Here is a 14,272-nt window from a genome sequence, read left to right as displayed (position 1 = left end):
CTGTTGATATGAGCTCATACAGCCTAAATTCTGTTAAAAAGAATCCTAACTGTCAGATGATATTGTTTGTACAATATGTATGGCATGTTGAGAGAGTGCTGTGTACAGATACGTGCTGGTACTCATATTGACATTTGTGATGACATTACAGATAATGTGGCAGTAATCGTGAGCACTTGAGGTCTACGAGGTGTATGTGTGTTACCTCTGAAGAGCATGCTCTGACTGAAGTCACTGCGCATGTCATTCATGCAGACAGCCTGGACTCGAAACAGGTACAGCACATCAGGGGAGACGGGAGAAATGACGGCCTCCTGGACAACATACACACAAACAAAGTCTTCCACGTTTATATCATAAGGTAATTCATCTTACAGTTTAGATTAACATTTTTAAGCATTTTAAACGATGTTTTTGGATCTAGGCAACAAAACTTCCTTCATTACAAACCTTAAAACCAATATCTACCTTTCAAATACTGAATCAGATAACGTATTACTCCCTTTCTCATCCAAAACAACAAGATCACTCCCACTTAACATTTTTACATGATGTACTTCTCTCACTTTTGTCATGTATCTATGTATTGTCTTGTATTTCATCTGTCTTGGAGTACTTGTGCATGCTCATCATCATATTAACCCCACAAAACCCCTCCTCCCCATTAACAGCGCTAGCATCCAGGATCTTGCTGACTTGCTTAGTATGGTGGGTCACAGCATGTCCTCCTCAAGCCCATCAGCTAAAATGATCCAGTTTCATAAAGTGTCCTCTCGTTGTGTAAAACGCCTCTGTCAAGCTATCCAAACCAGTTAATAGAAATGACTCATGCTGCTTTGGATCAGCAGAATAATAAAGATATCATCTTTGCCATCTATCTCTATCACATAAGGGGGTGAAAATATAAGACTAATCTTAAAACCACTAAACCTCCTCTACTGCCTCATTCTCTTTTGAGAATTTCATTACATTAGTAAAGTCGTATTTTTAATCAAGTCTAAGAAATTTATCGGCCAGACATTTCATAAGCAGTTTTATCACTGCAGATAATCAGAATTACACTGAGTTACAAAGGGCAAGGATTCAGAATAGGCCACTGGAAAATATCATACTCAGCTTCATGGTTTCAAGTGGCAGAATCAGTTCAGTCGCCAGTCAGTCAGGGGGAGGCACTGAAACATTACTATACAGACTACAGTATGTCAGCTACACCATCACCACTATCATATCACATCAGCTGTCTTTAATGTGGTAGCCTGTCTAACATTCAACAAATTCAGGACACATTTTAGAATGGATAATTCTATACATTGCTTCCTTATCCTTAACCCTCCATGCGGAAACTTGTTTTTTACTTTAAAGCTGCATTAATCAATATTTTTATAAACACAATGTTACTGTGGGTAATGTGAAAGGGGTTGCTTGTAGTGGCAAACCTATAGAGGTCATTGTTATGGTTTTACTGCCTACAACTTTACCATTTTGATTCAGTCTCAGTGATCTCATTAACCTGTTTCCAGCAGCAACAGGTAACTAATTTTAATGAAAAAGCTCTGATAAACCCATTGTACAAGAGGGGTGGGGTGGGGGGGATTGATACTGCATAGTATCATGATATTTTACATGGCAATATTGTATCGATACACGGATGCCGAGAATCAATCTTTTATTATATAAATTGTACATGAGAATTTTTACTTTTTGGTAGTATAATAATAAAATCAATTGTTTTTTCAGTCCTCTACAAAAAGAGTTTTCCTTTGGGGACACAATTCGAAGTTGTAGAAAAGGTAATAAATTGCAAAATATCACAATATGTTTAAAATCGCAATAATATCGTATCGTGACATAAGTATCGTGGTAATATCGTGGGGCTTCCGGTGATTCCCACCCCTATTGTACCATGGCGTTCCAGTGGACCAACAGTTGACAGACCAAGTTAAAAAGTAACTAGTGAATATGGTAGAGCATTTAGAAAGGAAATACTAATGTTTCCCTGTGTCAGCTAGAGGTATAAATCAACTTAAAAGGGCAAAAACCTGTAATGTTCAGTTTATAATGGAGTTCTGCCCCAAGGTTGCCAAAACACACACACACACACACACACACACGCACACAGATTAGTGGAGCTTTAAAGAATTTGGAGATTAAAGGACACTGTGGCAAACATCAAGCCCTCCTCCCCACAGATTTGACACTGAAATGAACGGTCTGAAAATAACACATACTATGTGTCAATTATTTTTATATATATATAATCAACACTATCACAATAATTTGAAACATACCAATCATCTATACATATAGTAGCCGCTTTGAACAGTCTGCTTTTTCCAGAAACTGTATGCTGGCACTGGCAAAGCAGCTCCCTATCCCTCATTTATGTCATATACCATAGTAGCTGTGTCCCAGTTCAGGCTACACTTCTTTTGAAGCCCGATCACCCTATAAATGTGTGATCTACCAAGGAATCAACTTTGTTTTGAGTTCCCACCCAAAGCCTGACATAGACTAAATCTGTATTTTTCGCCCTAATCTCTTGGAACCTTTGGAATGGAACGGTCTTGAAAATTGAACTGACAAGTCAGGAAATCTGTGCAACTGATAGATTTCATGAGAAGGCCGTGTACTGTGAGACTTGGGTGTTGCTGTTCACACTAATGCTGTGGAGAGCATGCTTCCTGCTGACTCCTGTTGGAGAAGATTGGGTAAATCCAAAGATTTCATGTAAACATCTCAGACCTTCAGTGTACTGTGGCATCAACAGCGGCGGACAGCAAACAGAATGTCAAATGCAAAGACCACAGACAGTAATACAGAAAGGATTTCTATACATTAAGATGAGGAAATATTACACTACACTAATATGAATCACTGTAATAATCTTCGTGCTTGGTGAGGCAGTGGTGGTGCCTGTGTAGATGCATCAATAAAGTTGAAAAGGTGCCTTTAGCTATTTTTGCTAAAAATAACATTTCACTTATTTTGGAGGCTGTATTTTGTGGTGCTGTTGAGTTGTATTGCATTATACTAAGAACTGTTTCTAATATTTGTCCACCATTTTTATTCCAATGAGTGTAAGCTAAATATAAGAAAACAGTACCACAGACTACATGCTCTAAAATCATCATCCATCATCAGCACATCTCTAAAACAGTTTCAACAAAATCTGAATATTATAACCTTCATTTTATGAAGGGAGAATTTATTGTAGGATTGTAGCATTTTAGCTAGGTAAACTTAGGTGTGCCTAATAAACTGGCAGCTGAGTGTAAATTATAATGTATGTAAGAACTTCAGATTTGGACACATGGGATAGGAGGCTTCCTGTGTAAGTCACAAACATTCTGTCTTGGAGTGTTAACACAATGCCAAACTTTACAGGAACATTTGGTAAAGAAGACTGATGTCATCAGTGGGTGTCCAGAATTATGACATAGGCCCATGAGCCAAGAGTCACATGGGGTTTCCTGACCATGAAGTTATTGGGCAGTTATCGGGACCAGATGATGCTGCATGGTTGCAGCATACAGTCACTGCATCCAGCTTATTATTATTTTCTCTGTGAAGGACTGAATGAAAGGGCCATTTACTCCAGATGGCTGGTGAATAGAAGATAATTATGATGAGCTTTTATCACATTAAACTAACATCTTAATTCATATGTCATCATTGTCCTCTATCTACCCCTGCACCCTGACTGACGCCAGTTCTGTCCTGTTGAATCCAGTGAGAAACCTGTTTCCCTCATTTATTCCCTTTTATTCACAAGCAGTATTGGCCATAACATAGTCCTGTCCAGAGTGTTTTATTACATGGGGAATCTCCATCGTTTGTGACAAAGGGGATCTGTGTGAGGGATTTGGGGGTCCCAAAGCTATGTACGTCCCTGTGGTGACCTATATAGAGGATATGAGGAATAAGAGCAGAACCAAAGGGCTGACAGGAAGAGGGAGGGAAGGGTGGTTGGGGATAGACTGCATGGGGAGGAAAAGTAGAGAGGGTTAGGGAGAGTGAAGTAAATTTCAGAGGGAGGGATAGTCTCTTGAGTTGATGATGGGAGGATAAAACACTTCCCACTTCTCTCTCTCTTGCTCTCATTATGGCAGATTCCCAGTTCTGAAAGCCAATGCTGCTTCCACAGCCAGGGGGCACTCTGATTCCTTTTTTGCAGCTATTCCTGTTTTTCACTGGCCCAAGGTCATGCTTTTGCACAGGCTGACAGCACTGCATCCCCTCTAGCTTAGCATTAGTATTCTGCTAGCCAACCGGCAGACCACAATGTAAGGGAATGAAACCTCCTGTCTGCTCCACAGCTTTCTCTCATAGTTCATTCAGGCTCCTGATGAGACTATTTGTAATGTAATTGATGGAGGATGTTGCTTGGTTTACGTGTGTGCTGGCATGTGTGTGTGTGTTTGTAATCAAACACTTTTGTCCCCCAGACATATTAACAACTACTTTATTAAAACCTCTACAGACCTATTTTCTCATAAGTTGTATTTTGCCAAAGCTGCATGTGTTTGTACCTTTGTTAAACAAAAAAACTCGTATTTTTAATGACGTGCTTATTTTATAAGGGTCAAAATTGTTTTGTTTCAAAACAAATCCTTTTTCAAGGCCCTCGCAGGCACATTTTTGATGATGTAAAATCCTCTGTTTTTCTGTAATAACACACAAATATGTACACACTACACATACACATGCTGCCTCCCAGTGCAATTGCATTTGACTGCTTCTTAGTCATAATTTACAAATGCAGCGAATAAACATCCATTTAGCTCTTTTCAAAACAGTTTCACTGTCACATCAGACATTCATCTTGAAAGTGATATCTGTACACATGGAAATATACTAGACTACTGAAATATGTTCTAATGTATCTCAGTGAGAAGGTTAAATAACCGTTCATTAAGCAATTTAAACAAATAAAGTATGGTATGTATGGGTGGTGTCTGGGGTGTGTATTTTGCAATGTATCAGCAGTGAGGGGATGAAGATTGGAAAAAGAAAAGTAGGGGAATGAAAATTAACGACATAAAGGAGGAACGGGAAGAAGGAAAGTAACAAAAGAGGATAAAAAGGGGCCAAAAAGGAAGTTGCAAATAGCAGCTATGGAGCTTTTTGTTATGTGAGTCGGTGTGTAGTTGGTGCTCAGGGAAATCATCTGATTATTGGCAGATGGGCAGATGATCAGTTGATGGTTGGCTGATCTGGAATCTGGATTTCTAGGTGACCCATTTGTTTTGTATGAAAGCTGCCAAATATTACCATTAACATCCACAGAGAGAGACTGGGAGGTAAGCACAATAGTTTAGCAATTGTATTTCAAAACACATTTAAATCATCATTAATACAAATTCATGAGTAATGGGCTGTTCATTATTTCAACAGAAGGCAGAACCAGACCTTTAGTTGACAGTCTAAGTTCTAATTCCTCCTGTTTTGTAAGAATATTTTATTATGTTTCTGTTTGAAGCCTCCTTGTTCTTTTGTGATCCAACATTTATCATGTTTGATTTGCTCACCACGTCCTCTATTTGCTTTCAAATTAAAATCCTGCCAGCAGTGCAGGAAATATAATTCTGTGGAAAGTTGTTTTAATGTAATGCATCTATATACAGAAACTATGGACATTTAAAAGCTATATTAAGGTTTTTCTTTAGTCTATCTTAATACAGCGTGCATATGTCATATGTACACTGAGATAGTTATCGGCTGCTGTGATCAATCCTCATTCGGGCCATCAAGCGATTTAAGCAGAGTCAGCCAAATTGAGTGGGTATCTCTGTCCTGGCTTTCACATGTAGGTTTGATACGCTGATACATTGCCCTGAAGTAGACGATAGGGAGGACCTGACTCCAGGTTGCTCCTTAGAAAAGTTTGTCAGCCACTTCAATGCCTTTTTGCACAGAACAACGATTGTGGATTTCAGTACAGTAGTCGTTCGACAAAGGTATTTGTGAATAGTCAGCATGAACAGAAGGAATTATTACAGCTAGGGTTGCACAATATGATAGTATTGTGAGACAATATGGATTTGTCAACCCTCAGATTTTATTTTATTTTACATACTATATCATATATTACCATTTCTAAACACTAGCTTTAATTTCTACAATATCAATGGATTTCAAGGAAAGAACCCCTATCCCCGACCCCTAATTAATTTCATACCAGTACCGGCTTCAATTTTAATTATTCACAAATCATTCATTATTCAGCCATGGTGGATGCTCCTTGATTTCATTGTTAAAAAGGGCAAGGACTGACATGGTTGGAAGCTGAAATAAACTCCACCGAAACTAACTTAACACATGGACTTCCTCACAAAGCCTAAAACACCAGTGGTGTGATGAGGCACAACTGTGGACATGAAATCTGAGCTGTGCGTGACGAAGAACTGAAAGCATTCATTGTTCTTCTACATCTCAGTGGAATACATGGCAGTACAAACATAGCTATCGACAGCTGAGAGTCAGAAAACTCTGAACAAAAAACTTTTTTTTTCCTCTAACACAAACCAGGCCAAGGAAGCACATCAGAGAAAGGCTTCAAAAGTGTGTGTGTGTGTGTGTGTGTGTGCGCGTGTTTGGAATGAGAGGAGAGATGAGTATGTATAAAAAGCACAGGATTTAAAGCACTGAGCTCATTATATATGCGCACATATTTGATGTTAAGCAAATCTGTCCATAGTGGTGATTTCCTAATTTGTAATACTGCCAGGTGTAAAAAGAAATGTCATGAGTTTGCAGCAGTGAATTTTTTAAACATTCAATTTTAGTTGCACATATTCAAATTTTCTTCCCATATACAGCATATTGATACATTTTATAAATATGAATGCAGACACATATTGCATTGCACTGTTTTATGACAAAGATGGAGTTTTATGAATCTGGGTTATTGTGGTGGATGCAAACATATTTGCATACTTAGTGTGGATTATTGGAATATCTGCTTGGCTGAAGAGGATTCAAGCTCTGCCTTGCTGTGTAAAGGCTATGATTATTCACAGATGTTTTTTGTATTGTATGTAATCTGCGATTGCAACCCTGTATTAAGGCCACTACTTAACTGTTGCACAACTCTTCTCCATCTCACCATGATTCATTCACCAAATATTTTTGGCTATCTTGCCTTCATCAGGTAGGTTTCATTATACACAGTCGACCAATTAGTCATGTAACTTATAGATCACCATATGTCCACCACACTGTCAAAATATTTTTAAATATTTTCTACCAGTATTTATTCATAATGGATACGGAAATGTTAAAGAGAAAAATAATCGTGTAGTAGGTTTTGGTTGTCAGGGATCGATATTATTGAAAAATGTCAGTAAATGTTTACAGACTTATTTAGTAGAAGACAGGATCAAATACTAATGCATTAAAATAATTGTTCTCTATTTAGCTATGTTAATAATGAACAATAACACAGTAATAACAGCAGCATTTTTTTATTAAGTGAGGACACGTAACAGGTGCATAAAAGACACAAGAGCATGAAAATAGTGAAAATACACAAAAAACAAAAACAAAACAAAAAACAAACAACTGTAAACAATTTGTCATGTTGGATATTAATTATGTGTTGAATGGCAATTTGTGTATATGTGTTTGTTCAGGAGATAGAAAATGGGGGGTGGTGTGGGGGAAACTGAATCGGGAAATGGAGGAGAGTAAATACTTTGAATAAAGCAAAGGATAAATGAAAAGAGGGGATTATAGAGAAGAAAAAACAACAGCAAGAAAATAATTAAATTAAGCAGAGTAAAAAATAAATAAAGAAAATAACACCTCTTTCTTTCTTCCTCCTCCCTCCTCAGTCCCTTCCCTCCTCTGATGCTGAAAATAATAAATAAATAAAAAACACTAATGCGAAATAAAATAAATTTATAAATAAATAACAGAATAAATTAATAAATTATGACTGGATAAGTGTATGAATAGTGTGTCCTTAGCACGTACATAATGGCCATGAGTTCTTGTTATAAAAATTCTCAGGTAGGTAGGAGCTAGTCCAAGAAGTGCCTAAAACACGGCCAATGAGTATACTTTCTTGCATAGAGAGAGGCCCACTGAACTTTATAGTAAAGGGTACAATGATGTGTCTTATAACTACAGCCAGTGAGAAATACACAACATCCAATTTCTGTAGGCATTTCCTTCAGAAGTAGAGACATTTGAAATAGTCACTTGTAGATCTCTTGAATTTGTGAATACCATTACTTTAGATTTTTTTTACATTTAGGACCAACTTAAGCAGTTTTAGATGGACCTGAACAATATTAAAAGCAGACAGCAAGAGATCAAGGGCCTGTGCAGCAGATGATGCAATAAAGTCAATAACAGTGTCATCAGCATAGAGATGGTACATAGCATTTGATAGATTATCACAGAGGTTGTTTACATAAATTGAAAACATTATGGGTCCAAGTACTGAGCCTTGAGGAACCCCCTTGAAGATGGGCAAAGAGGAAGAAGAGGAGCCAGCCATCTTAACTCTCTGGGTTCTACCTGACAGATAATTTGCAAACCATTCTACTGAATGCCTAGACATGCCAATGCTCAGGAGTCCATTTGCCAGAATGCTGTGGTCAACTGTATCAAAAGCTTTCAATAAATCTATGAACTATGCAGCGCATACTTTCTTGTTGTTCAGTGTTCCAACAATATCATTTATCACTTTAAATGCTGCAGATATGGCGATACGTTGTGTTCTAAAATTTGTTGGGATTTTTTCCCACAACAATAAATCATCTGCGTATTGTTGTGAGCAGGCATTCTGGATTCCATGGATGTAAAGCCAGATATTTATTTGCTATTTGTTACTCTATTGAAATTTTTCATATTTGAGTTGCTGGATAACCAACTGTGTGTGATACTTTCCATTTGGGTTTTAAGTTCAATTCATTTTATATGTATATATATAAATATATGTATATATTATATATGTAAGGCTCAATTCATTTTATATTTGCTCAGTATGGGTATTGGTATATTGGTTTGTTAGTGGTTTAATTTTAGCACTAAGGTATTTTCCGAATTCTTGATGTTGTTTTTTCTTGTATGATGAATATGATATGATTATACCTCTTAATACTGCTTGGCTGTTTCCCATAAGAGTGATGGTGAGATTTCTGGAGAATTGTTAATCTCCAGGAAGGATGATCACTCTCTTCTGATTAGTGAGCTGAAATCCAGATCTTCTAGAAGTGATGTGTTGATTTTGTAGAAGGCTTAAAATGGACTTGGGTGTTTATTATCAAAGGAATGGGAGCGTGATCATTTATCATAACTTGAACAAATAATATTTTCTCGAATGCGTTGGGTGAGTGAGTTAATTATGAGAAAGAGGTCAATTCTGGAGGAAGATTGATTATGGGTGGAAACATTTGAATATTCATTTAATAAAAGGGTTTCTCATTCTTCAACTGTCGCTAAGTCCATAATCATTCATATATTGCTTTATTATCTTGGTGGAATGTGGTGTTGATGACAGTATTATAATCTCCAGCTATTATAATATTTGTTTAGTGCCAGAGTAGGGAAAAAAATGAATGACGGGTCATTATTATTGGGTTCAGATGTTGGCAATTGTAAAATTTGTGTGGTTAATAGATGCATTGATGATAATAAATTGACCTGGATCAATGATCGATGTATTGTAAATAAAATAAATGTTTTTCTTTATTAAAATCAAAGCTCTTTAACTCTTTGTTAACTGTTAACTGCATGTGGATAAGAATATTTTGTCATATTCTTTAAATTGGAGATATTGTCGTTTTGAGTTTGTTATGTGTGTTTCTTGTAGAAAACATATATCAGCCTTTCATTTTATGAGATGTTTAATGTTTTTAATAATTTTATATTGAGTGTGAAAGCCACGTACATTCCATGTTACAAAGTTGAGCATTTGCCTGATTGTATGTTAAGCATGCCTTGCTGATTGTATGTTAAGCATGCCTGATTAGGAGAAGGAGGGGAAGAGAGAAGAAGTTTGCATGTTTGAAGCCATCAGCAGCGACTGAAAGACTTGATATACACATAACATAAACTAAAAAGTGTACACATGATACTGTAAAAAGGAATCTATGGTGGAAACATAAAACATGAAAAAACAAAACAAACACAAGCTGACCAAACACAGAGAGTGGCACTGGTCAGGGCTGTAGCAGGCTGTAGGCCTACAGAGTTTTTGGGAGTAAGTGATGCTGGGTAAGGTTATGAGGTTTTTAAGAGTGTAAATGGTTATATTGATTAGTCAGTTTGGTGTTTCAGTTCATTAAAGTCTGTTTAGAAGAGCCATGGGGTGATTTTTACTACTTGTCCATCGACAAGTACAGCATCGTTGTCCATCGATATACAGCATCATCAGTGAAGTGCGCTTGTTGTTTTTTCTGTTTTCCTTTAATATCGGATACAGTATTTTTCATCGTTAGTTTATTTCCCGTGGGAAGTGATCGTTCACTCTGAATGCAGTGCCTTTGAGTTCCTTTCCTTGGTGTTTAACCTGCTCTATTTGCTTGAAGTACAAATTTTGCACTCATGTGTCGTGGTGTTAGAAGAAAACAAAACAGCCCACATTTCCTTAGACCTGTAACTTAGACCACTACTGACCTGTAGACTACCACTAACCTCAGAATCAGCTGCCCTGCCAATCTCCTGCTCTTCTCTCTCTCTCCTGAAATATCTTCAATATCCACCTGGTCATTGACTCCAAGGTTATACAACAACATTAACAGGGACACTATGACATTTAGTTTTCACTTACAACAACATTCTATGCTGATATTGTTTTGAAATAGGCTACTAGAGATAGGCAATTTTAATGCCATTCACATTATCAACACTAGTGTTAGCCAACTAAAATATCCCCTTCCTTTACCTCAAGTAAACTTAGCTTAAGTTCTGCAAATAGCAGTCACTAACAACAACTTACAGTTTCACTCTGTATCACTCACTATGCTGAGTCAATCCTCCTTCACCATGTCTGTGTCCCTGTATGTCTCTCTCTGTGTGTTGTAATGGTGTAAAGGCAGCCTCCCTCAGGGTCCTAGTGCCCGATCACAGAAGGGATTTAAATGATGAAATATGTCTGCACTGTGAAAAATCTAAATTAAAAAAAATCTAATAATTATTTATTATTTGGGGGGGCTTAGGACCATGTTAGGGTGGCATCAGCAACCCTAAAATAGGCCTAACCATGTCCATGGTGTAGTTACTATTTACTGAATCCGGGTCCATGTTGTTTTGCTGGCTGTAATAGCTGTATATGAAAGCTTCCAAGTCCATTAAATCCCCCACTGTGAAATGTTCTGTTCGCATTGGTTGAAGCAGACTGGGGGGGGGGGGGTGAGATGTGTTTCAAGAGTAGTATTATTCCTTAAAATATACTTGAACTTTGTTTGTTTTGGTGTTGCTTCTCAGCAACAGGTGCCGCAATGCTGAATCTCACCTTGGTGTTCAACTCTTGCGGTAACCGTACTCACACTGCCATTCTCCTCCTACACTGCAATCCGTGTACACCTACAACAGCAACACCTTAATGTGTGTATAATTTGGACAGCATTCATGTTTGCTCGTTGTTTGATTTTGCCACAACAGAGCACATAAATACTGTTCAGCAGCAAACTCTCATATATCTCACATTTCAGACCCTCTCAGCACATGAAAGCAACAAAAGTCAGTGTTTGCCTTTTCAAACAAGTCTGCTCTTTCAGCTGCTTTGTCATGTAGCGAAAAGATCAGTCACAAATACTACACAATACATATGCACACACATATTTTCATTCACTATCACTGCAACCCAGCAATTTGAGCAGCAATCTCACCTCAAAGCCCCATCCAACCTGCTTGATTCCCATTACTGGGACCTATTGTGTGTTATATTTTGTGCCCTGAGTTTGGTTCAGTATTTGTTGGGCAGTAATCATAAGATTCAGTATCAACCTCTTGTATTAGGCTAACCGTCCCACTACAGGCTCCAGTCCCTCCCAGTCTCACCAGTTTGTGTTTGCCATCGGTGAGGTGTGTCTCCTCATAACTGTCGTCATGGGCCGTCCAGCTGTAAGACACCAGGAAGTGGAGGATAGGCGGGTGGTAGGTTACTTCTGGACGAGCCCAGCGTACCACCAGAGCGCTGCCATTCACATGCTGCACCTTCATGTTGACGGGAGCACTGCTGCATACTGGGAGGAGGAAGCAAATGAGACAAGACATTAGTAGAAGAGAACAGAAAAAGGAAAGAAAAAAATGTAAAATGGAGGGGTGGAAGAGGAAAATGACGGAGAGATGGAGGGGAGTAGATGAGCAAAGATGAAAGGATGAGCATGAAAGAAAGGAGTAAAGAAAGAAAAGAGATGATAAGGATAGAGGATGGAGGGGGAAGAAGAGGTAGGGAAGAAGACAAAGAGGAGATAAAAGAGTGGTATATAGACATAAAAAAGGAAAGCGAGGAGATGGTGGGAAGAAGGGAGAATTGTAGGAGAGAAGAAAAAAGTAGGAAAGTAGTAAGGACAAAATGTGAAATGAAAGAATGGAGAGAGGAATCAAAGCAATGAAAGGAAAGACAAAGATAAGGAAGGACAGCCAGATAAAAACATCAGGAAGGAGGGAGGGAAAAAAGCAACAGTCAAAGGAAGGACAGATGGGGAAATAAGAAAGACAGAAAGAAAGAAAGAAAGGAGAAGGATAGAGGATTGAGTAGAAAAAGAAAAAGAATGGATAGAAGGAGATAAGGAGAGAACAATTGGTGAGAAAGAAGAGAACATCAGAAAGAAAGGAAAGCAGTAAGGAAGAAATATAAAAGGGAGGAGTGGACATGGAAAATAATTGCAGGGAGAAACCCGGGAAGGAAAGAAAGTAAAGTAAGATGGAAAGAAAAGGGGAAGAACAAAATATAGGAAATGAAGAAAGGAAGTGAAGGATTGATGTGAAGGAAGAGTGAAGGAAACATTGAGAATTAAAGGGAGACAGAGACAAAGAGAGATAATTTAATGAGAAAGTACATTGACTGAGCTTATCTTTCAAACACACTCAGACAGGGAGAGAAAGAGAGACACTATTAGAGAGAGAATATTCCAGAATTCCAAGAGAAGCAGTCACAGCTAAGATGAGCTCCTAAAAATAATTCAAAGTTGGACTAAATAAGTGAGACAGAAAATGAAAATGCTATAGAAACGACTTTAAAGAAGTAAAGGACCTCTCCTAAAGATAACAAGCTGAAATCTGAAACAGATAATAACAAACAAAAGAAGTGGATATGTGGAAAGGCAATAACAGCTAGCTTACAAGCTAGCTACAACTGCCAGGAACCAGCTAAAGCTTCGGCCGTATTACAAAAACTTCCCAACCTGCAAGTCCCATCTTAACTGTTTGGTAACCCTGGTAATGGTTAGGACCTGATTTAGGAAAAACGCCATTACAGATTAACAGTAAATCAATGTTCCTCTCCTAACTTAAGTTAGGATTTCTTTCTGTAAAAACTATCTTAGACTCTCTTCATCTTAAATAAAGACTTAAGAATAGTCCGCCCCTGTGTGGGGCATGGCCTTTCAAAGTTTGCATTTAAGAGCCTTAATTACAGCGCCACCATGTGGACAAATTGGGGTCATTTTTCTATGAAAGCACATACACACCGTTTCCAGTTATTCACCCCAGTTTCCTGTTTTTAGCTCATTCCAGCTCATGGGAATTTAAGCTAGTGCGGCAGACAACAAATAATAATGATAATAATAATAATAAGAAGAAGAAGAAGACACAAAAACAATATGGTTTTACCGCCTCGCGATTTGGACCCTAATAATAATAATAGAAAACCAATGGAACAGAAACAAAATGAGAAATGGTTTGACCTTAAGTGAAAAACCATTACAAAGGAACTTAGAACGATGTTCAGTCAGAAACATTATCAACCTGAGGACCCAGGTTTGAAAGAAAAAAAAAGAAAGAAAAACAAGCTTACTAAACACTATAAGATATTGACTTTTCCTGACCAATTCTGGGACATGTGGAAAAAATAAAGCACAAGCAAACCACATGCAGACTCACCAAATCGGACACCACTAATAAAGACAACCTAAACCCACTTGATTTTCTAATCTCGAGTGACAGCATCAAATGAAACGATTACAAACAGCACTCCTGAACTGCAGTGGCAGTCATCATATTATTTAATAGTTTTAATATCTGGCTGCTTTCCTGCCACTTGGGGTCAAGGTCATATATATCCCATCCATAAGAGTTGAGATAAGTCTGACCCCAA

The 14,272-nt window shown here is 37.8% G+C and overlaps 1 protein-coding gene across 2 annotated transcripts in view; it reads right to left on the bottom strand.

The window, feature by feature from the left end:
• Positions 1-14,272, bottom strand: part of ptprga (protein tyrosine phosphatase receptor type Ga) — a 466,997-nt gene that overhangs the window by 51,157 nt on the left and 401,568 nt on the right. For both annotated transcript variants that reach the window (XM_038695933.1, XM_038695935.1), the window contains exons 10-11: positions 12,013-12,197; positions 206-314 (exon numbers count right to left, since the gene is read on the bottom strand). In XM_038695933.1, coding sequence (XP_038551861.1) covers positions 206-314; positions 12,013-12,197 — 294 coding nt within the window. The remainder of the gene's footprint in view (positions 1-205; positions 315-12,012; positions 12,198-14,272) is intronic.

This window comes from Micropterus salmoides, unplaced genomic scaffold, assembly GCF_014851395.1.
Source record: "Micropterus salmoides isolate LMB-PRFRI ecotype aquatic unplaced genomic scaffold, ASM1485139v1 Ms_hic_scaffold_4, whole genome shotgun sequence".
NCBI classification, from domain to species: Eukaryota; Metazoa; Chordata; class Actinopteri; order Centrarchiformes; family Centrarchidae; genus Micropterus; species Micropterus salmoides.
The sequence above is the reverse complement of the archived record's forward strand: the minus strand, read 5'-3'. Positions and strand labels throughout refer to the sequence as shown.